General features: G+C 36.6%; 1 protein-coding gene across 6 annotated transcripts in view; it reads right to left on the bottom strand.

The window, feature by feature from the left end:
- MPP6 (membrane palmitoylated protein 6) overlaps positions 1–25,466 on the bottom strand; it is a 140,140-nt gene that overhangs the window by 96,943 nt on the left and 17,731 nt on the right. For 3 of the 6 annotated variants that reach the window (XM_037836911.1, XM_037836914.1, XM_037836913.1), the window contains one exon: positions 2,076–2,197. In XM_037836911.1, the coding sequence (XP_037692839.1) occupies positions 2,076–2,192 (117 nt within the window). In that variant the 5' untranslated portion in view covers positions 2,193–2,197. The remainder of the gene's footprint in view (positions 1–2,075; positions 2,198–25,466) is intronic. The other 3 variants (XM_037836916.1, XM_037836912.1, XM_037836915.1) reach the window with 1 other exon arrangement.

The raw sequence follows: 25,466 nt of genomic DNA, 5'->3' as shown, positions 1-25,466 counted from the left end.
CCCAGCTCCGGGACAACTGGCGGGGCTCTGGGCTGTGGGCATGGCCCCGGGCAGGAGTTTATCCAGCCCTCCGGGAAGCCAGCTGCTAGCCGCGGGGTTTCTTTCTGCTTCCGGCTCTCCCCTCCGTTCCCCGGGCCCCAAGGGTATCTGCAGTGGGCTATCTTCCAGGCCAGATACCAAGAGGCCGGCCCAGCCCCCTCTTGCTGTGTTTTACTGCATGGTTCCCACAATCGCAGCTGCAGCCACTCCTGGGTTTTTCCCTTTTTTTTTTTTTTTTTTTTAACAGAGCCTGTCGGTCTCCAAACGCCAAGCCCTGGCTTCCCCAGTTCGCCGCGTGGCTGCGGGACTTCCAGCCAGCTTACTCACTCGTTTCAGAATGCAGACTCCCGGTTCAACCAAGTATACAGCCCCTGGGAACTAGCAGATCTCGTCCAGCTGGCGCATCGCTGTAACTGGTATTCTGGGTCACTCTCTGGTCCTTATCTAGTGTTTTTCACGGAGGTGTTCCTTTGCCCTGTCTCACCTAGCCGCCATCTTAGTTTCTCCCTCTAAACTTTTTAATCATTATTTTATATATATTTAAGTCCTGTGCTATGGTAGAAAGAGCACAGAATTTGAAGACAGAAGACCTGACGTAACCCTTATCTATGTCACTTACTAGCCAAGTGACTCCAGGAAAATCATTTATCTGCTGAGTTATAATGTTCCATTCATTAAAGTGTTGCAAAGGCAAAACAGTACATTTTAAAGACTTTGTAATCTAAAAGCACTGTGTAAAATGACATATTGTAGACTTATTATCTAGTTCCTAAATCTACAAAAACCACAAATTAGACAGGAGGGACAGGTATAATAGACACATTCACAATAAAAGCTGACTACCAAAAGGATGGTTATCAAGGGAAGAGTTGAAAAACCAAAATAAGAACTCAGAGTGAACCATTTAATGGAGGATCAAATAGCCCCTACCTATCTGAACAGATCCTGAGGCCATTATTTTATCACTATATAGAATGGTGATTGGTGTTTATGACAGGAAACTTGAATCTGAAAACGAATCACATATATTTTTATGAAAATCAAGGAATATTTAACAAACTTTGAAGAGACTACAATAAAAAATGATTCAAAAAAATTCCAGGTAGGCAATCTGAAAATAAATTTGTTTCCAGTAGGAGCCATATGATCACAATATCAGTAAGGATGAACAAATAAAATGAATAAAATGAAGAATCTGCATCATTAGCTCACTTTTACTAATGAAAAATTTTGTAAAAGATCTGATTTTCAGGAGTCTTGGAAGAAGACAAGTAAAAGACTGTGGTAATAAAGATCATGGCAGAGGGTGAAACCAACATTCTAGGCAGGCAAAAAGCAAAGGGAATGACACCGTAGCCACATGAAGAAAAGGTCATGGAAGGCATATGGCAGATTCCCGAAAGCAAGAATCACTTGGGAAATTGTAAAGAATGGGATAGCAAGGTTGTGAGACACTAGGCTTTAGTGATATTTATGAAAAGTATTATATGGAAGCAATATAAGTCTAATAAAGAGGAACAAAAATGGGTTGCCAGAATACATTAATGGATGAATGAATGAGAAACTAGACTTGACTATGGGGAATGATCTTTAAAAAAATGAGGCTTATGCATAAAAAAACAAGATTTAGAAAAGTACTAGATATGGGAAATCAAGAATTTAAATGAAAAATAGGTGTACATTCTAACGTAAAAGAAGAAAATCAGTATCTTGCTGTTGTTGGGAGTACACAAAGTACCCGGACCTTTTTCACAGGATCCATTATAACAGGACAATGCAGTTGAGTTACCTAAACCCTAAAGGTGTTAGGCTAAAACTAAGAGTCATTTCATCCTGTATTTAAAGTCAGCAAAGAAAAGGAAAAAGTGGTCTAATTTTGGGTATATTATGATTTCATTATGTGATAAGCACTGCTGTTTTCCAACTAAGCCTATGTCATATCAAGCAAATTCTAAAATAGAAGAACTTGAGAAAAAGCTCAGCGAAAAAACAATTTTGTAAAATAATTCAGTAATCTTACGAATAAATCAATATACCTTAGCAAGTGATTTCACAATAGGATTCTCCATAATCCCCTTGAGGAAAATTAGATCTATTTCTTCTGCTCCCGTAGATGAGGGCAGCTCCGTAAGGTTATCCAACACTTGCTGCATGGCTGCTGAGATAAAAGCAATATTAAACAAAATCAAATTGGAAACCACTATGGAGTAATATAAAATAATTCAAAAAAGAGAAATTAATGCTCTTTTAAAAATTATACTTAAAAATTTGTCAAGTAGTACAGGTTTCAAACTGATTCCCTGTGCATTAGGAGTATGCTAGCTTTTATATGCAATGTGGACTTTATTTGACAACCGTATACATACTTACAATTGTACATGTTTTATATTTTCAAATTAAAAAACATATCTCAAGAAGAATTAGGAAACCTGAATGACCTTATAACAAGTAAAGAGACTAGATTGGTAATCAAAAAAACTAATTTTCTGAAGAAAAAAAAGATGATAGACTAGGTGAGTAGAACGGGCTTCTCTGTTAAAGAAACTAGAGAAGGGCCCAAGTATGCCTGGGACCACAATTTCAGGTGTGACTGGCTGCAGACGACCCCCCACAGTATGACAGTTTGTGGAGGGGATGTGGACAAAAACGTGGAGAGACGGCACCTCAAGAGACAGGATGAGTTTGGCTGGGACCACCTCCTGGGGCGGCAGTGGGGAGATGACCTCCAGGCAAGGGAGTGAGCAACAGCTCTCCACTCCTGTGTATCCACCTTGGCAGTTAGCTGGGAGCTCCCTGAGGGAAGCCGGGAGTCAGCATTTACTCTCCCCACAAGTAAGTTGGGGTGGGATGCACCATCAAGAAGTGTGGATAGGAGAGAGTGGCATATCAACACATCAGAAGCCCCTCCCACACCTCAGAGGCTCATGGGCGCACAATAGGCAGGGAGCAGTGCACGTTTGATCTGGCAGGTGCCCGTGGGCCAACTCCCCGCCGAACTGCTCAGAGCTTACATCACAGCCCTAGGGCGAACAGTCCCAGTGCACAAGGAGAACTGGTGCACTGATTTGTGCCCCACTTAGTTTAGACTCCACCAAGCAACATAAGAGAAGTTTGGGGAAAACAAGCTTGAGAGCACCACCTGCTGGTAGGATAGGGAAACTGCACTAGAGCAAGCTGTAGCTCTCCTAGATTACATATCAATGCCCAAATAATCCTGAATTTGTCAAAATAACCTTATGAAGACAAGCAAATGCCCCAAAGACAACAGAAAATCACAAAGCACTTGAAGAATCTAGAAGATATGGGCAAGCCAAGCAAACAAATTAAAAAGCAAGAAGAGACAAAATTTGGAGAATTAAAGAAGTACAAACAAGTCTCCAAAACAACTTCAACAAGATGGGTAAAGACATAAAGGAAAGCAAGAAGACTCTAGAAGAGCACAAAGAATTTAAAAGAGTAAAGAAAAAAACAGCAGCTCTTATGGAAATAAAAGACACTATAGATCAAATTAAAAATATACTAGACAAGGGGGGAAGATGGAGGCATAGAGAGGAGTGGAATTTAGTGATTCCCCTGGAACAACTATTAAACAACCAGAAATAACTAGTAAATAATTTGGAATAACTGCTGGGGGACAACCGTGACTGTCAGCACATCGTACACCAACCTGGACTGGAAGGAATGCCTGAGATCGCAGCATAAAATCTGTAAGCAAAAACTGCAGAACCACACAGGGAGCCCCCTCTCTCCACAGCAGGCTGAGCTGCAAAACCTTGCTGTGGGAGAAAGCAGCACCCTCTGAGCAAGCAAATAATAATTCAGCCCAGCTTCAACTGAGATTTTAATTAACAAACGTAGACTGCTGAATACAAGCTACAAACCCCTAACAAGCAGACAGAAGCTCTTAGTGATGACTGACCTTAGAGGACCAGAAGACTTCTCTCTCCCGGGATGGGAAGCCCAGAAGACCAGGTATTATCTCCGCCTGACAAGTGAAACTGGGGGGCCATGGGCTGGCTCTGAAAGGGGCTTTCTGTCCCTTTTTCTCTCTCTCAACCTGAGGGACTCAGTGGAGAGAGTCTCAGCCATTTTCAGTTCACAGCGCTCTGACCCAGACATGTGTGGAGGTAATAGAGAGACAAAGGAGCTATTCAAATGCAGATGATAACTCCCTAGGGGTTGTACCTTCCCTAAGAGGAAGGAGGTACAGCCCAGCTCTACTACCAGTCTTTCTGCAGAACCAGACCCCTGAACATGGGGGAAAAGAGCCAAAACAGAAACTAAAGGGGCCACACCTCCTTACACTAGTCAGGAGTGACAGGCTGACAGGCTCCACCTGCTGGGCAGGCTAGGAAAAGCAAAGAGCTAGAGAAATCACAGGAAAGTCTGTCAATCTCTAACACACACCTGCAGGGAGACCTGAAACTGAATATAACCCCACTCTGAGATCTGAACCCATTCTGGTGTGGGAACATCTGACTGGGGTAACTAAGGAAACCACATGCTGAGACAACAGAAAACCACAATTTACACTAGGAAAAACGAAGATATGGTCCAGTCAAATGAACAAATTTACACCTCAATCAAGACAGAGTTGAGATACAGTTTCACTTTAATGAAACAATCTATTAAAGATTTTCAAAGAAATATGATAAACCAAAAACCAAATCAATGAGTTCAGGGAAGATATGGCAAAAGAGATGAAGAATATAAAGAAAACAGTGGGCAAACATAAGGCAGAATTTGGAAGTTTGAAAAAACAACTGGCAGAATCTATGGAAATGAAAGGCACAACATAAGAGAGGAAAACACAATGGAGACAAACAATAGCAGATCTCAAGAGGCAGAAGAAAACACTCAGGACCTGGAGAACAAGACACCTGAAATCCTACATACAAAAGAACAGATAGGGAAAAGAATAGAAAAATATGAGCAATGTCTCAGGGAATTGAATGACAACATGAAGCACATGAATGTACATGTCCTGGGTGTCCCAGAAGGAGAAGAGAAGGGAAAAGGGGCAGAAGCAATAAAAGAGGAAATAATCAATGAAACCTTCCCATCTCTTATGAAAGATATAAAATTACTGATCCAAGAAGCACAGCATACCCCAAACAGAATAGATCTGAATTAGCCTATACCAAGACACTTAATAATTAGATTATCCAACATGAAAGACAGAGAGAGAATCCTGAAAGCAGCAAGAGGAAAGCGATCCATCACATACAAAGGAAGCTTGATAAGACTAGGTGCAGATTTCTCAGCAGAAACCATGGAGGCAAGAAGGAACGGGTGTGACATATTTAAGATACTGAAAGAGAAAAACTGCCAACCAAGAATCCTATATCCAGCAAAACTGTCCTTCATATATGAGGGAGAGTTTAAAATATTCTGACAGACAATGAGAGTCAGTGAACAAGATATCTGCTCTACAGGAAACACTAAAGGAAGCACTGCAGACAGAAAGGAAAAGACAGGAGTAAGAGGTTTGGAACACAATTTTCGATGATGGTAGGATGGCAATGTAAGTACACTGAACAGAGATGTCTGTGAGCATGGTTGAAAGAGGAAGGTTAGGAACATGTGGGACACCAGAAGGAAAGAGGAAAGATAAAGACTGGAACTGTATAACTCAGTGAAACCTAGAGTGCCCAACAATTGTGATAAACTGTACAAGTATGTTTTTACATGAGGGAGAACAAATCAATGTCAACCTTGCAAGGTGTTAAAAATAGGGTGGAATTGGGAGAAAAAAATACTATCAATGCAAACTAGAGACTACAGTCAACAGAAACACTGTATTATGTTTCCCTTAATGTAAACAAAGGCAATATACCAAAGCTAAATCCTATAAGAGGGGGACATAAGGGAGGGGTATGGGACTCTTGGCATTAGTGATGTTGTCTGATTCTTTTACTCTATTAGTTTAATTCCTTCTTTCGTTTTGTTGCTTTTAACTGCCATTTATTTTTCTTTGTTTTTCTTTTGTCTCTCTACCGTCTTTGATTCTTCCACCTTTGTAGAAGAATTGGAGACATCCTTATATAGATAGTGACGATGGTGGTGAATACATAAATATGTGACTATACAGGGAATCATCAATTGTTTACTTAGGACAGAAAGTATGGTGGGTGAACAAAACCAGCAAAAAAACAAAACAGGTTGATGAAGAAACCTTGAGGGCACTATATTGAGTGAAATAAGTCAGACACATAAGGACAAATATTGTATGGTCTCACTGATAGGAACCAATTATAATATGTAAACTCATAGATATGAAATATAAGTTACCAGGATATAGAATGAGGCTAAAGAATGTGGAGTGGTTGCTTGTTATGAGCAGAATGTTCAACTAGGCTGAACTTAAGTGTTTGGAAATGGACAGAGGTGATGATAGCATATTATTGTGAGAATACCTAACAGAACTTAATGATGTTTGAATGTGGTGGAAAGGGGAAGCTTAGAGTCACATATGTCACCAGAAGGAAAGCTGGAGGTTAAAATATTGGAACGTATAAAACAGTAAATCCTGTGGTGGACAAAGTCCATGATTAACTATACAAATATGAGAAATCTCTTTCATGAACTAGAACAAATGTATGAAACTATAACTAGAAGTTATATTGCAAACTATGTACTACAGTTAGCAGTATTTTAACATTCTTTCATCAACAGTAACAAATGTACTATACCAATAGTATGAGTCAATAATGGAAGGGGAGTGGTAAGGGGTATGGGAGGATTTGAGTTTTCTTTTTTTGCCTTTATTTCTTTTCTGGAGTAATGAAAATGTTCGAAAAATTGAAAAAAAAATTGTGGTGACAGATGCACAGCTGTAATGATGGTACTGTGGACAAATGATTGTGCACTTTGGATCTTTGGATAATTGTATCGCATGTGAACAAATCTCAATAAAATTAAATTAAAAAAATATGTACTAGAGACACACAACAGTAGATTTGAAGAGGCAGAAGAAAGAATAGGTGAACTAGAAGACAGCGTAATGCAATGCAAAAGCACAAAAGAACAAATGGTGAAAAAAATCGACAAATTTGAAATGGATCTCAGAAAAATGATGGATGACATGAAGTGAACAAATGTAAGGAACATTGGTGTCCCAGAAGGAGAAAGAAGAGTAAAGGGTTAGGAAGAGTGTTTCAAGACACAGTGGGGAAAACTTTCCAACCCTTCCAAATGACATAAATATGCAAATCAAAGATGCTCAACGAACTCCAAATAGAAGTCCAAATAAACCCACTCTGAAACATATACTGATTAGACTGTCAAAGCCTGAAGAGAAGGAGAAACGTTTGAAAGCAGTAAGGGAAAAGCAATTCACCACATACAAGGGAAACTACATAAGACCAAGTACTGACTACTCAGTGGGCACCATGGAGTCAAGAGAGCAGTGGTATGACATATTCCCGATTCTGAAATAGAAAAATTGCCAGCCCAGAATTCTTTATCCAGCAAAGCACTTCTTCAAAACTGAAGGAGAGTTTAAAATTTTCAAAAACAAATGCTGAGAAAATTTGTTAACAAGAGACCGACCTGCAAGAAAATATCAAGGGGAGCTCTACCAGCTGCGAACAAAAGAAAGGAGAGAGAGGTTTGGAGAAGGGCACATAACTGAAGAGTACTAGTAACAGTAACTTAAAGGAAAAAAATGGGAAAAAATAGATCTGACAAATAAAAACCAAAGGACAAGATGGCTGGTTCAAGAACTCCCTTCACAGTAATAACTCTGAAAGTAAATGGATTAAACTCTCCAATTAAAAGATACAGACTGGTGGACTGGATTAAAAAGGATGACCCATCAATATGCTGTTTATAAGAGACGTCTTAGAACCTGTGACACAAACAGACTAAAAGTGAAGGGATGAAAAAAAAATATTCTACGCAAGCTGCAACCAAAAGAAAGATAGGGTAGCTAGAATAATACGAGACAAAATAGATTTCAAATGCAAAGATGTCAAAAGAGACAAACAAGGACACTATATATTAAAAAATTCACCAATAAGAAATAACAATCAAAAATGTTTATGCACCCAATTCAGGAGCTCCAAAATACAAGAGACAAACATTGGCTAAACTGAAGGTAACAATAGATATGCCTACAATAATAGTGGGAGACTTCAATACACCACTCTCTTTCATAGATAGAACTAGACAGGAAAACAATAAGGAAACTGAGTACCTAAAACAATATGATAATTGGAATAGACTTAACAGACATATATAGATCGTTACATCCCAAAGTACCAGGATATACATTCTTCTATAGTGCACACAGAACATTCTCCATATCATATACTAGGGCACAAAACAAGTCTTAATAAATTTAAAAAGATTGAAATTATTCAAAGCATGTTCTCTGACCATAATGGAATGTAACTAGAAATCAATAACCACCAAGGAACCAGATCTTTCACAAATATATGGAGGTTAAACAACATTCCTAAACAACCAATTGGCCAAAGAAGAAAGTGCAAGACAAATAGGTAAATATCTAGAGACAAATGAAAATGAGAACACAACATATCAAAACCTATCGGATGCAGCGAAGGTGGTACAGAGAGGAAAATTTATAGCTCTAAATGCATATACCAAAAAGCAAGAAAGAGCTAAAACCAAAGACCTAACTGAACACCTGAAGAGGCTAGAGAATGGTCAGTAAACTAATCCTAAAGTAAGAAGAAGAAAAGAAGTAAAGATTAAAGCAGAAATAACTGACTAGAGAACAAAAAAACAATAAAGAGAATGAAGAAAACCAAAAGTTCGCTCTTTGAGAAGATCAACAAGATTGACAGACCCTTAGCTAGACAGACAAAGTAAAAAAGTGAAAAGACCCAAATAAACAGAATCAGAAATGAGAAAGGGATAATTACTATGGATACTGAAGAAATAAAAACCATCGTAAGAGGATACTATGAACAACTGTATGCCAACAAGTTAGACAATTTCGCGGAAATGGACAATTTCTTGGAAACACAGGAACAACCTAATCTGACCCTAGAAGAAACAGAAGACATCAACAAACCAATAACAAGCAAAGAGATCCAATCAGTCATCAAAAATCTACCTACAAATAAACGCCCAGGGCCAGATGGCTTCACAGGGGAATTTCACCAAACTTTCCAAAAAGAACTGACACCATTCCTGTTCAAACTCTTTCAAAAAACTGAAGAAAAAGGAACACTACCTAACTCATTTTATGAAGCTAATACCACGTTGATACCAAAACAAGATAAAAATACCACAAAACAGGAAAATTATAGGCCAATCTCCCTAATAAATATAGATGCAAAAATCCTAAATAAAACACTCACAAATTGAATCCAAAAGCACATTAAAAGAATTATTCACCATGACGAAGTGAGGTTCATTCCTGGAATGCAAGGGGGGTTCAACATAAGAAACTCAATTAATGTAATACCACACATTAACAAATCAAAAGGGAAAAATCAAATGATCATCTTGATAGATGCTGAAAAAGTGTTTGACAAAATTCATCATCCCTTTTTGATAAAACACTTCAAAAGGCAGAAATTGAGGGAAGCTTTCTCAATATGATAAAGGGCATATATGATAAACTCATAGCCAGCATAGTTCTCAACAGTGAGAGGCTAAAAGTTTCCCCCTAATTAATATCAGACAAAGTAGACTTCAAAAGTAAAGCAATTAAAAGAGATAAAGGACACTATATATTAATAAAAGGGCCAATTCTTCAAGAAAACATAACAATCATATTTATGCAACAAGCCAAAGTACCCCAAAATTCATGAGGGAAACATGGAATGCACTGAAAGGAGAAGCAGATAACTCCACAATAGTTGGAGACATCAATACATAGCTCTCATCAATGGACAGAACATGCAGACAGAAGATCAATAAGGAAACCGAGATGTTGAATTGTATGATAAATGAACTAGACTTGACAGATATTTATAGAACACTACACCCCACAACAGCAGGAAACACGTTTGTGTCAAATGCTCACAGAACATTCTGTAGGATAGACCACACAATGGGTCACAAAGCGAGTCTCAACAAATTTAAAAATATTGGTATTATAAAAAACACTTACTCGGATTATAATGGAATGGAGGGAATAAATAACAGACAGAAGATTGTAAAATTCACAAATATATGGAGACTAACGACACACTCTTAGAAAACCAGTGGGTAAAGGAAGAAATTACAAGAGAAATTAGTAAATACCTTGAGGCAAATGACAATGAAAACACAACATTTCAAAACTTACGGGATGCAGCAAAGGCAGTACGAAGAGGGAAATTTATTAATTGAGGAATTAACTGTCCACCTGGAGGAATTAGAGAAAGAACAGCAAACTAACCCCAAAGCAAACAGAAGGAAAGAAATAATAAAGATTAGAGCAGAAATAAACAAAACTGAGAAAAGGAAAACAATAGAGAGAATCAACAAAACCAGAGCTGGTTCTTTGAGTAAATCAACAAAATTGATGGGCCCCTAGCTAGGCTAACAAAAAAAAAAAAAAAAAGAGAGAGAGAGAGAGCGAGCAGATGCAAATAAATGCAATCAGGAACAGGAAAGGAAACATAACTACTGACCCTGCAGAAATAAAGGAGATAATGAGAAGATACTATGAGCAACTATATGCTAATAAAGTAGACAACTTACATGAAATGGACAACTTGCTAGAAAAGCATAAACAACCAACACTGACCCCAGAAGAAATAGATGACCTCAACAAACCAATCACAAGTAAAGAGATTGAGTCAGTCATCAAAAAGCTCCCAAAAGAAAGCCATAAGGACCACACTCCACTTTGTCTAGTTTATGGATGGATGAGTAGAAAAATAGGGGAAGGAAACAAACAGACAAAGGTACCCAGTGTTCTTTTTTACTTCAATTGCTCTTTTTCACTCTAATTATTATTCTTGTTATTTTTGTGTGTGTGCTAATGAAGGTGTCAGGGACTGATTTGGGTGATGAATGTACCACTATGTAATGGTACTGTAAACAATCGAAAGTACGATTTGTTTTGTATGACTGCGTGGTATGTGAATATATCTCAATAAAATGAAGATTAAAAAAAAAAAAAAAAAAAAAGCTCCCAAAAAAGAAAAGCCCAAGACCAGATGGGTTAACATGTGAATTCTACCAAGCATTCAAAAAAGAATTAATACCAATCCTGCTCAAACTCGTAAAAAAAATTGAAGAGGAGGGAAAGCTGTCCAACTAATTCTATGAAGCCAACATCACCCTAATACCAAAATCAGACAAAGATACTACAAAAAAAGAAAATTACAGATCAATCTCTTTAATGAACATAGGTGCAAAAATCCTCAACAAAACACTCGCAAATCGAATCCAGCAACACATTAAAAGAATTATACACCATGATCAAGTAGGGTTTATTCCAGGTATGCAAGGCTGGTTCAACACAAGAAAATCAATTAATGTAATACACCACATCAATAAATCACAGCAGAAGAACTACATAATCATCTTTATTGATGCAGAAAAGGCATCTGACAAAATTCAACACCCTTTCTTGCTGAAAACACTTCAAAGGATAGGAACAGAAGGGAATTTTCTCAATATGGTGAAAGGCAACATGTGAAAAACCCACAGCTAACATTGTACTCAACAGGGAGAGACTGAAAGCTTTCCCTCTAAGATCAGGAACAAGACAGGGATGCCCACCGTCACCACTGTCATTCAACACTGTGCTGGAAGTTCTAGCTAGAGTAATTAAGCAAGAAAAAAGAAATAAAAGGCATCCAAATTGGAGAGGAAGAAGTAAAACTTTCACTGTTTGCAGATGACATGATTCTATATGTAGAAAATCCAGAAAAAATTACAGCAAAGCTATTAGAGCTAATCTATGAATACAGCAAAGTGGAAGGCAATAAGATCAACACGTGAAAACCTGTAGTGTTCTCATGCACAAGTAATGTGCAACAAGAGGAAGAAATAAAAAAAAAACCACTCCATTTACAATACCAAATGAAAGAATCAAGTATTTAGGAATAAACTTAACAAAAGCCACAAAAGACCTATACAAAAAAAAAAAACTACAAGAAACTGCTAAAAGAAATTGAACAGGATCTAAAAAATGGAAGAACATACCATGTTCATGGATTAGAAAACTAAATATAATTAAGATGTCAATCTACTATGCTGGTTTGTACTTTAAATCCCCCAGAAAAAGCCATATTCTTTAATGCATTCTTGTGGGGCAAACACATTAGTATGGATTGGGTTGGAACCTACTGATTCAGTGTCCATGGAGATGTGCCCCACCCAACTGTAGGTGATAACTCTGGATAATTTCCAAGGAGGTATGGCCCAGCCCATTCAGCATTGGCCTTGTTTAGTTTACTAGAGCACTATATAAGCTCACAAAGAAGGAGCTCAGAGCGAGCTGGAGCTGAGACAGACATTTTGGAGAACTCCATTTTGAAATGTAACCTAGAAACAGGCAGACACCAGCCATGTGCCTTCCCAGCTAACAGAGGTGTTCTGGGTGCCAATGGCCTTTCTCCAGTGAAGGTACCCTTTGTTGATGGACAGTTTATGGCCTTAAGACTGTAACTTTGTAACCAAATAAACCCCCTTTATAAAGCCGATCCATTTCTGGTGTTTTGCAATCCAGCAGCATTAGCAAACTAGAACATCTACCTGAACCGATTTATAGATTCAATGCAATACCAATTAAAATCCCAACAGTTTACTTTGCAGAAATAGAAAAACGAATAACCAAATTTATTTGGAAGGGCAAGTTGCCCCAAATAGCCAAAAATATCTTGAGAAAGAGGAACAAAGTGGGAGGTCTAACACTACCTGACTTTGAAGCATATTACAAAGCTACAGTGCTCAAAACAGCATGGTGCTGGCATAAGGACAGAGATACTGACCAATGGAATCCGAACTATGTGTTCAGAAACAGACTCTTGCATCTATGGACAACTGATCTTTGATAAGGCAGTCAAGCCAAAGTAACTGGGACAGAGCAGCCTCTTCAATAAATGGTGTTCAGAGAACTGGATATACATTTCCAAAAGAATGAAAGAGGACCCCATCTCATACTTTATACAAAAATTAACTCGAAATGGATCAAAGACCTAAACATAAGTGCTAAGACTATAAAACTCTTAGAAGAAAATGTAGGGCATGTCTTAAATACCTTGTGATAGGAGATGGTTTCCTAGACCTCAAACCCAAGGTACAAGCAACCAAAGAACAAATCAACAAATGGGCTCTCCTCAAAATCAAACACTTTTGTACATCAAAGGACTTTGTTAAAAAAGTAAAAAGGCAGCCTACACAATGGGAGACAATATGTGGAAACCACATATCAGATAAGGGTTTAATATTCCGAATATTTACAGCGATCCTACAATGCAACAACAGAAAGACAAACAACCCTATTGAAAAATGAGCAAAAGACAGGCACAGACACTTTTCTGAAGAGGAAATACAAATGGCTCAAAAACATGAGAAAATGCTCAACTTCACTGGCTATTAGGGAAATGCAAATCAAAACCATAATGAGACATCATCTCATACCTACCAGAATGGCCATTATCCAAAAAACAGAAAATGACAAGTGCTGGAGAGGATGTGGAGAAAGAGGCACACTTATTCATTGTTGGTGGGTATGTGGAATGGTGCAACCACTCTGGAAGACAGTGTGGAGTTTCCACAGGAGGCTAAGTATAGATTTGCCGTATGACCCACCTATTCTATTGCTAGGTATATACTCAAAGGAACTGAAAGTTAAGAAACAAACGGACATTTGTAAACCAATGTTTATTGCGGCATTATTAACAATTGCCAAGAGATGGAAGCAGCCCACGTGCCCATCAAAGGACGAGTGGATAACAAACTGTGGTATATACACATGATGGAATATCATACAGCTGTAAAAGACATGGAACATATAATAATATGGATGAAACTTGAGGACATTATGTTGAGTGAAGTTAGCCAGAAACAAAAGGACAAATATTATATGGTCTCACTAGTATTAACTAACATTAATGAGCAAACTTTGAGAGTTAAAAGCTGATAACACAGGCTACCAGGAGATAGAAAGAGGGTATAGATCAGGCTTTTGATGCTGAAGGACTATAGAATGTTCAGCAAGATTGACTGTATAGATCCAGAAATAAATAGCATAATACTGTGTGGTGGTAGCACAATATTGTAAGTACACTGAACAAAGATGTCTGTGAAAAAAGCTGAAAGAAGTGGGATAGGGGAAAGTATGACACCAGAGGTAAAGATAGATGATGAAGACTGGAACTGTATAACTTGGCAAAAACTGGAGTGGCAAATGACTGATACTAAATGTACAAAAAAAAAAATGTTTTTACATTTGGGAGAACAAACGAATGTCAACCATGCAGAATGTTGAAAAAGGGACGGTATTTGGGAAAAAACACAATCAAAGCAAACTGGAGTCTATGGTCAACAGTAACATTGTAATATGCTTCCCTTAAATGTAACAGGCAATATACCAAAGTTAAATGTGTATGAGAGGGGGATATAAGGGAGGGCTATGGGATTCTTGGTAGTGGTGGTGTTTTCTGTCCTTACTATTGTATTGCATGACGTTTTATTTTTCTTTTTATTATTTTTATTACTCACCAAAAAAAAAAATACTTTTTCATAGTAATCAATATGTTCAAGTGCTGATTGTGGTGATAAACGTAAAACTATATGATGATACCGTGAACAACTGACTGTACAGTGAGGATAATTGTATGGTATGTGAATATATCTCTATAAAATTGTAGGAAAAAATATAAATAGGGGTAAAAGTGCTGGAGAAAATATGGAAAGAGGGATGTACCTATTTACTGTTGATGAGGAGGCAGATTGGTTTAGCCTTTCTGGAGGCCAGTGCAGTCATTCCATAAGGTAAGTATGTGGGGGCCATAAGATCCTGCAATCTCATCATGGGGTATGCGCTTAGAAGACCTGAGAGCAAAGACATGGATGGATATTTGCACACTGGTATTTATGGAGGCAGTATTCATGATGTGCAGTGCATGGAGTTGGCCTAAGGGTACATCGACTGAGGAAGAGAAAGGTGAACTGCAGTGTATGCATGCAATGGAATACTGAGCAACTACGACAAGGAATGAAGCTCTGACACATGCAAAGAGGTGAATGGATTCTGCAGACAGCATTTTGAGTGAAGTACACCAGAAACAAAGGCAAACATGATAATGCCTCACCAATATGAACTAACTACAACGTGTAAACTCAGAATTGAATTTCAGAGCACAGCCTAACAAGGGAACAATTATTGTAATGGTCCCTAGATTGTAAGCTCCTACAGCAGTCAAATCTATTCCAGAATTGTAATGGCTATCTCCAAACTCTGTGATGCTGATCCCTTTGTGTACTAACCTGTTTGGTCTCTGGAACACTGGGTATCTGTGTGACACCTGAAACTCAGAGCTAGAGCTCAGCAGATGTGAAAAGTCAGTATTAAGGCATACAGCAACTATTAAAAAAAAGAAAAAAAAAACCTGAAAAAGAGCCCAGACTTCAATTAGAGATATGAATGAAGCAGATCTGGTTAAGACTAGGGCAAATCGGGCCAAAGGGTAAAGGTTGAAACTGACTGTGCTAAAACTTCAACTTCCATGTGAGACCAAGGGAAGAGATGTTTCTTTGGTGTAGGATCTATATTTTCTAAACAGTATAAGTTCTGCAGTCAGTTTGTTGAAACACCACAATTACATGGAACTTTGAATAGGAAGTGAGATACGGTAGGTTAGTATAGGTTAGAGTGAAATAGCGACACATCCCAGAGTTTTGGGCAGAGAATAAAAAATATATTTACAGCCTTCACCCCCCACCCCCCGAGGAGCTGCGGGAAGGTGCAGAAGTGTTGGACTTCCTCACCTGGACTGCTGTTGATGCTGTCACAAACATTGGGACTGGCGGTTTGATGTGCTGAGCCCTCTATCATGGGACTTGCTCTTACGAAGCTTGTTACTGCAAAGGAGAGGCTAAACCTGCCTACAATTGTCCCTACGAGTCTCCCCGAGTGCCTCTTTGTTGCTCAGATGTGGCCCTCTCTCTCTCTAGCTAAGCCACCTCGGCAGGTGATCTCACTGTCCTCCCCCCTACGTGGGACCTGACTCCCAGGGGTGTAAATCTCCCTGGCAGTGCAGGATATGACTCCCAGGGATGGGTCTGGACCTGGCATCGTGGGATTGAGAACATCTTCTTAACCAAAAGGGGGATGTGAAACGAAATGAAATAAAGCTTCAGTGGCTGAGAGATTTCAAATGGAGTCGAGAGGTCACTCTGCTGGACATTCTTATGCACTATATAGACAACACTTTTTAGGTTTTAATGTATTGGAATAGCTAGAAGTAAATACCTAAAACTATCAAACTCCAACCCAGTAGCCTTGACTCTTGAAGACAATTGTATCACAATGTAGATTACAAGGGGTGACAGTGTGATTGTGAAAACTTTGTGGATCATACTCCCTTTATCCAGTGTATGGATGGATGAGTAGAAAAATGGGGACAAAAACTAAATTAAAAATAGGGTGGGATGGGGGGGATGATTTGGGTGTTCTTTTTTACTTTCATTTTTTCTTCTTATTCTGATTCTTTCTGGGGTAAGGAAAATGTTCAAAAATAGATTGGGGTGATGAATATATAACTATATGATGGTACTGTGAACAGTTGATTGTATACCATAGATGATAGTATGGTGTGTGACTATATCTCAATTTAATTTTAAAAAATCATGTAGGAAAAAAAGGTGAAGAGGCAGCCAACTCAATGGTAGAAAATATTTGGAAACCATGTATCTGATAAAAGACTGATATCCTGCATATACATAAAGAAATTCTACAACTCAACAACAATAGTACAAACAGCCCAATTATAAAATGGGCAAAAGATATGAAACGGTATTTTCCTGAAGAGGAAATACAAATGGCTAAAAAACACATGTAAAAACGTTCATCTTCACTAGCTATTGGGGAAATGCAAATCAAAACCACAAAGAGAATGAGATTCCATCTCACACTAATAAGAATGACTGACATTAAGCAAACAGGAAACAATAAATGCTGGGGAGGATATGCAGAAATTGGAAGTCTTCTTCATTGCTGATGGGAATGTATAATGGTACAGCCCCTATGACAAACTGGCAGTTTTTCAGAAAACTAGATATTGAATTACCGTACGATCTGGCAATTCCACGTCTCAGTATATACCCGGAAGATTTGAAAGCAGTGACACAAACAGACATTTGTACACCAATATTCATAACAGCATTGTTCACAATTGCCAAGAGATGGAAACACTGTCCTTCAACAGATGAGTGGATAAACACAATGTGGAATATACATACGATGGAATATTATGCAGCAGTAAGAAGGAACAAGGTCCTGAAACACGACAACATTAGGCGATTTAAGCTCAAAGCATTTAAACAGACAACCTAGAAGGTCCTGAAACACGACAACATTAGGCGATTTAAGCTCAAAGCATTTAAACAGACAACCTAGGGTCACGTAGCAAATGCAGGAAGCCAGAAGTCTTCCAGGTCTCTCTACTCCAAACCCTATGCTTGTTCTACTATATCACACTGCCTTGCAATGGGACAAAAGGAATATGTGGTAAACTATATTCCCAGCACCCAAAAGCCAGCAGTGGCTTTAATGTTTCCTTAAGAAGATGACAGTGCACTTTGAAACATGTCTGAATTTCAGAAAGGGGACTCTCTCTTTTTTTCCCATCACCACTCAGAAAGAAAGAAAGGAAAGAAAACATTTTCATGTTTTTGGAATGAAATGGTGGCTAGAAAATATTCTTGACAATAGAGACATGCTAATATTTGCTTTGGGTGTTTTGTTTGTTAGCTAATCATTTGGTGTTTGTACTTCACAGGTTTACATGTTGCTTACTTCAGAAAGTTGAGGTGCTAAACAATTGTGTTCCTATGCCAAAAATTTCTTAAAGTGCTATATAGTTTTGTTATTGTACTGCATACCTATTGTTCTAATTTCTACAGTATGTTATTTTCTATATCCCCCTATACAGCAGGAAAGGAAGCACTGCTGTGAAACAATTATACTAAAGAAAACTCTCAGTTAAAAAAAAACACAACAACAACAACAAAACAAAACCAACACTTCTCACCCCAAGTCCTGGACCAAAGAGCTTCATGGGTGAATTTTACCAGATGATTAACGAAAAACTAATACCAATTGTTCACAAACTCTTCCAAAAAACAAGAGGGACTATTTCCCAACCCATTCTGTCAGTCCAGTATTATCCTGGCATCAAAACCAGACAACACATCACAAGAAGAGAAAATTACAGCCAATATACATTAAGAATACGGTTGCAAAAATCGTTACCAAAATACTAGCAAACTCAATTCACCAACATATAAAAAGGATTATACACCATAATAAAGTGGAATTTTTCCCAGGAATAAAAGATGGTTCAACATATGAAAGTTGAGCAATGTAATCCACTGTATTAATAGCATAAAGAATGAAAAACACATGACACCTCAATAGTCAGGGAAAAAAAAACATTTGATAAACCCACCTTTCATGATAAGAATACTCAACAAACTAAGAAGAGCAGGAAAGTTCCTCAACATAATAAAGGGCATTATGAAAAAACTGACAGCCAACATGATACCTAATGATGAAAGACTGGAAAGCCTTCCTCCTAATTAGGGTCAGGAACAAGAGAAGGATGTCCGCTCATGCCAATTCTATCCCAAGATGTACTAGTGATTCTAGCCAGGGAAATTAGTCAAGAAAAGGAAATAAAAGCCATCCAGAACAGAAAGGAAGAGGTAAAACCATCTTTACTTGCAGATGACATGATTTTGAATACAGAAAATCCTAAGGAATCCACAATAAGTTTATTAGAACTAATAAATAAGCTCAGAAGGGCAGCAGGATACAAGATCAATATAAAGAAATCAATTATATTTCTATATACTAACAATAAACAATCCGAAAATTAAGAAAATCATTCATTTTACAGTAGCATCAAAAAGAATAAAATATTCAGGATAAACTTAAAAGGGTTACAAGATTTGTATACTGAAACTACAAAAACATCAATGAAATAAATTAAAGAGCTAAATAAATGGGGAGGCATCTTAGGTTCTTGGAATGGCAGACAATATAGTTAAGATGTCAATACTATGAAAATTTATCTACAGATTCAAAACAATTCCTATCAAAATCCCAGTTGCCTCTTTGCATAAATTGACAGGCTGATTCTAAAACTGAAGTGGAAATGCAAGAGACCCAGAATAGCTAAAATAACCTTAAAAAAGAACAAAGTTGGAGAACTAGGAGTTCCTGATTTCAGAAACTTACTACAAAGCTACAGTGATCAAGACGGGGTGGTACTGGCGTAAGGATGGGCATATAGATCAATGGAATAGAATTGAGGGTCCAGAAGTAAAACCATAAATTTATGATCACTGATCTTCAATAAGGGTGCCAAGACAATTAAAGGAGGAAAGAATAGTCTTTTCAACAAACGATGCTAGGAAAACTGGATATCGCATACAAAAGAATGAAGTTAGACCCCATCCTCATTCAATATTATAGTCTAATTTTATCAGTTTTATTCCCTCTTGATGTTCCCTAACAATAAATCTACTTATTCTGCAGTTGTTTGTTTTTAATATTAATTTTTATGTTTACCAAAATAAAACAAACACATTATTAAAAGTCAGAGTGTACTACTAAATGGCATAATAAAATACAGTAGTTTCCTGGTCCAGGCAGTCCATCTTTTCCCAATTTAACCTATAATCCAGAAGTAATTATTTTTAATCTGTTAATTGTTTATAAAATCCTATCTATATTTCTGGATAATATACTAATGTTGCTACTTTTGATCACCCATTTTAGACATTATGTAGTTTGAGTACTTCAGGATTAAGCTTTTACATTCTATTATCTTCTGACACTTAGTATTTTGTTTTTTTTAAATAAAATCAACTCTTAGTATTTTTCACATGGGACTCAAGCTGTTTTCCAAATGCTCCAACAAAACTTGTCACAGTTCTATTGATAATTTTTCCAAATACTCAAATATTGTTCTACTATTCTCTCTGATCCATTCTCTACTACCTACCTCTGATCTCTCTCCCAAAGCATTCTTTTCTCCTACTTTAATCTGGGGAAGTTAATCTCTAGGTCTCCTACTAAGAATGTGTAAATGAAGGGACAATTTCAGCAGTAAAGCAGGCAAGAGAAGGACACTGTAATCTTAAAACAAGAAGAAGGAAAACCAGTACTGGAATAAGATGAAGAAAGAAGGCGCTAAAAAATAAAATATATGAACAAAGTTTACTTCATAATTTTGCTTAATGTCCAGGTTTCCCTTTAAGTGGGCAGACAACAATACAATCAATCTTTATAAGTATTTTTGCCCTGCGGCTGTTAAACGTAGTTAGCTCAGCTTCTCATGATTACTTATTTTTCTTTTCCTGGACATTTCTTTTTAAGTTTTATTATGGAAAATTTCCAATACATTAAAAATGAGACAGAAAAGTATAATGAACCCAACAATTAAGAGCACACTCTTGTGAGTGCATAGAGGGAAAAATTTTGAACAGAATAGTAAACTGAATCTAGCAAAGTTTTAAAATAATAATGATTAATGGTCAAGTATGGTTTATCCTAGTAATGTAAGGATGGTTCAATATTAAGAAATACATAACTTAATTGCATCAAAGCTTAAAATATATAAAATAAAACTCAAAACACAATCCTGATGGAAAATCTTACCTTAGTAAAAATAGAAGGAAACTAGAGATGTTATGTACCAGAATCTAAATGAAGCATCACACTTAATGGGAAAATGTGAGAAGCTTTACCATTAAAGTCAGGGACAAGACAAGAATATACTCTAAGACCACTACTCTCCAAACCCATATTGAATGTTTTAATCAATGTAATGGCATGACAGAAAAAAAAAATACAGATGGAATAACTATTTACTTTTAAAAGTCCCAAGAAATGAGATTTTGGGTAAGTGACCAGATGTACGAGCAATATAGAAAAATAAACAGATTTCCTAAACAGTAGCAATAACCAATTAGAAAATACAATTGGAAAAAAGTACTAAAGGACATATAAAAATAAACCGATCAAATAAAGAAGCTATGCTCTGATATAGGAAGATTTACTACTGTAAAAATGCCAATTCTCTCCAAATCATTCTTTAAAAATAATTAAATAAACCCTTATTGAAATTCCAACAGGATTTTTGGTGATCTGAGTCTAAAATTTACCTGAAGGAGAAAATATGTAAAAGTAGCCAATATGTTTTTTAATGTAAATTAAAATGTAAATGTAAAAAGCACAAATGTCTTTATTATAATTGGAAGCAACAAAATGTGGTATAGTTTAGAGAACAGTAACCTTAAAACTACAAATGTCCCATGAACGGTATACCAAGCCATATAGACAGAAGAATCTTCAAATGCTTATTATAGTCTACTAAAATGGTAAGCTTTTACAGCAGTGTTTCCTAGATATAAATATATTTCCACTTATCTACAATATAGTTCATTATGTAGCACAAATTTAATGAAAGATGGTGTGCGTACATTTATATATATATACATATATACACATATACATATATATAATATATATACATATATATACATATACATATATATAATATATATACATATATATATATACACCTATATTATGTGCCAAAAGTTTCCTAGAATTGTTTTACAAAAGCATTTCTACCCAGTTTTAGAACAGTAAGTAATTAAATGAAACAGTGTTAATGAATTGGCAATAGAGCCTACTTTAATATTAAAAATCCTTTTGCAAGCACATTTGCTGGTATAGTCACACCCATTCAACAAGCTAAACTCCTCACTGAAAATGACATCTAAATTAAATTTTCACAGGATAATATGAAAAAATTATTTGTTTTTATATTTTACACATAAAATAATAATTATTTCACAAGATCTATGCTGCACAATTTACAGAATCCAGAAAATACAAAATAAAATCCTACTCTGTGCATTTGGAGAGATTTAAGCATAATTTTAAGGGAAATACCTAAAGTCATTTGGATTATTTCTAATGGGTCTGCAATAAACTACAGCAAAATTTGTTTTTTAAATATATTTCTAAGAAATGACAGAGAAAAAGAACCTATCGAAATTTAGATCAAACCAGGTTTCTTTAGGATTAAATTTTGTTTATTTTCATACAACTGATGTGACCATGACAGCTGAGTTTATCTAAATATTATTCAATAAAAAAACTGTTTTCTAAAAAATAACAATATACTATCAATACCTTAGCTCTCAAACTAGTATCTTGAAATTCTAATTGTTCTATTGAATCAAAGAAGAAAAGTAAAAGCAGAAGTTTGCATTGCTCAGCTAATGCAATCAACATTTACTGAACACTTACTATATGGCAGACAATGATGTTAGATGTCAGGGAACATATAGAGACATCTAAGACAAACTACCTGTCCTCCAAAAACTCAATCTCGTAGAGTAGACCAAAATCTGTAAACAAATGCATAAACAAATGTATAAAGCATGATAATATGAACAATATCAAGGAATCACAGGTAAGGTGGTGAGATAGTATAGTGGTTAAGAGCTGGGACTAGACCACTGAAAATGGGTAAATAACTTAACCTGCCAGTCAGTTTCTGTCATCTGTTAACTAGGAAATGACAATATCTATCTCACAGGGTTTTTGTTGCTAAATAATACATGTAAAACTCTTAGAACAATACCTCCTAGTACACTGACATTGAGGGAGTACAGAAAAGGAGTTAAATGTTAACTTTACATTTGATGGGGGTAGCAGGATGATAAAAAGATGGGAAACCAGAGGGAAACATCCATGTAAGGCATCCTGGTGGAAATAACTAAACTGAATTTATCCTACTAACAATACAGAATTTAAGAGCAATATTTTAAAGCAATAAAAAAAGTGTGAAGCTACATTTATATATCTCGAGACATTCTTAGAGGAAATCCAAGCTGGGAGTCCACGAAAGAAAAAGACAGGTACAGTGAAGGGGCAGTCATTGTGGGCAATTGAAGAGTCCCATGTACAGAGCACACTTTTTGACCTGGCTAAATACCACAAACTTCTTTCCAAAGACAGTGGGTGTTCTGGCTGGGAAGGGTCCCTAACGTGGATACTGGGGCCTGAAAAAACATTTGGTTCTTCAAAGTTCTTCAAAACAAGCACTAAGGGAAGAGGTGGTAAAGGAAAAGGAGACTCGGCATTAATACAGTGTTTCTCAAAAAGGAAGCTATTGGCATTTGGGAAACAAAAATTCTTTTTTGCACAGCATTCTTCCCCACCAAATGCCTGCACTGTGCCACAGTTATGATGATGGCTCAAAACACCCCTTACCTCTTTTCCTAACACTTCTAGGAATAACACCACCTTCTTCCCTTGCATTCTTCTAATTTAAAATCTTGCACTAATTTGTTTCATCTCCAGAGTAAATTCCTCCTTTTAAATTTAGCTATATTGAGGGTGGGCTCTTTGCCTACAAATCCCAAGGAGAAGCCTGCCTGGGGACAAGTCCCCTCACTTACTCAGATCCTGCTCAACGTCCTCTCATTCAAGACGAGAGCTCTAGGTAAATAGGAGACAGACTACTCAACCACAGAGAAAATCTTCAGCAGATATATAATCTGGATTAATCAACCTAGTCATTCACAAATACAAACCAACAATCAGAGATGACTAGACATTTGAGGAAAACAGTGATAGTGAGCAAAGCTGAACTAAAGTGGGGGAGGGGGGAGGGCAGGGACAATGCTGAGAATAGAAGAAAATAACAACAAAAAATTTTAATAGCATTCTCAATGATATGTGAGAGGTATTGTATTCATAAAGAGGTATTCACTAAGAGGGAGAAAGTGGAGCAGCCCAAGAGTAAGAAAAAGCTCCTGGCAGTTAAAATATTCTTGTCAAAATAAAAAAAATTAAACAGCAGACTAAATGATAGAATAAGAATGAAGCTGATAACCAGGAAAATCAAGTCAAGGGAATAGCTCAAATGCATAACAATGAGGAAAGGGCTGAAAAGTTAAAAGTAAGCAAGTCCAGCAGTACTTAACAAGAATTTCCTAAGAAAAGATCAGAGACAAGAACGGGAAGGAAACAGCTGAAGAAATAGAAGAAAATGTCCTTGAGTTTAAATAACATATAAAACTTATGAAAAGGCCTTACTAGTACAGACCAGATTGAATGAAAAATGACCCAATCCAGTCACTTCTAGGTGAAACTTCAGAATGATAAGGATAAAAGGGGGAACAAGTGGAGGTCTCCAGAGAGAAAAGAGATGAGTTATGTAAAAGAACAATAATCAGATTTACATGGCATTTCCTCCTGGTAATACTGACTATCAGAAAATAATAAAGACTTTAAAGTTTTGATGAAATATGACTTTAGAAAATCTTTACATGTTATTTTTTTAAAGCCAATTCACATTTATACATGTATATATACAAAAATATGTGTGTATATTTACACACATGTGGTAAAATAATCCAAATATATTGAAATATTTAAAAATAAAAAGTATCAGTTGATATTCTCCCCAAAGAAATTTCCTTCCCAGTCTTTCAAACAAAAATATATTCTTTTTTATTTACACAAACACAATTGTTTTGTTTATTTAATAAAATATCTCAGTGTTCTTCCCATATTGGATTTCATTCTTTTTAAGATACCAAGGAGAATCCATATATTTACTATTATTTACCATTGCACCAACTGTTTTACAATAAAAAAATCTGGTAAAAAAAAAAAAGAGGAAAGAATGGGTTTCCAGCATCCTCTAGTTGTTTCAGGTATGCTCCTTTCTTCCTGCTAAATTATGAACTCTCAAAGAACAAGAGCTTTCTTTCCTATTATAGCTCCCAGATACAACAGGTACTGAAGAAATGTCTTCTAACAACACAACCGTGAAGGATGATCTTTGCTCTAATTTTTTTTCCTTTTTATTATGGAGCTTTCAATTTTAACTGGCATCAAAATTCTGTAAACCAACAACTGACACATATCAAGGTAAAAGACAATTTTTGGGATTACCTTGAGTTTGTTATAGCACCAGTATCCAAAAGGAGACAATTCATTTCTTAATGTTAATACTCAAGAGGTTTAAAGAAAAATTCAAATTGAAGCAAAGTATGGATGGCTGTACTGGCTCTTAGGGAAAACAATCTCCTTTTGGAAGGGAAAGCTGAAAGATGCTCTTCATCACACATCCTTTCTTTCATCTATGGCAAAACTAAAAATTAAAATTAATGATGGTTTTCTACGAGTAACTCTTCCTTTTAAAGTTTCCAAATTTTTGGTGTGCCTGGATTTGACAACACCAAGTATCAAG

This window comes from Choloepus didactylus, chromosome 5 (genome assembly GCF_015220235.1).
Source record: "Choloepus didactylus isolate mChoDid1 chromosome 5, mChoDid1.pri, whole genome shotgun sequence".
Lineage (NCBI taxonomy): Eukaryota > Metazoa > Chordata > Mammalia > Pilosa > Megalonychidae > Choloepus > Choloepus didactylus.
This window is presented reverse-complemented; position numbering and strand designations above follow the sequence as displayed.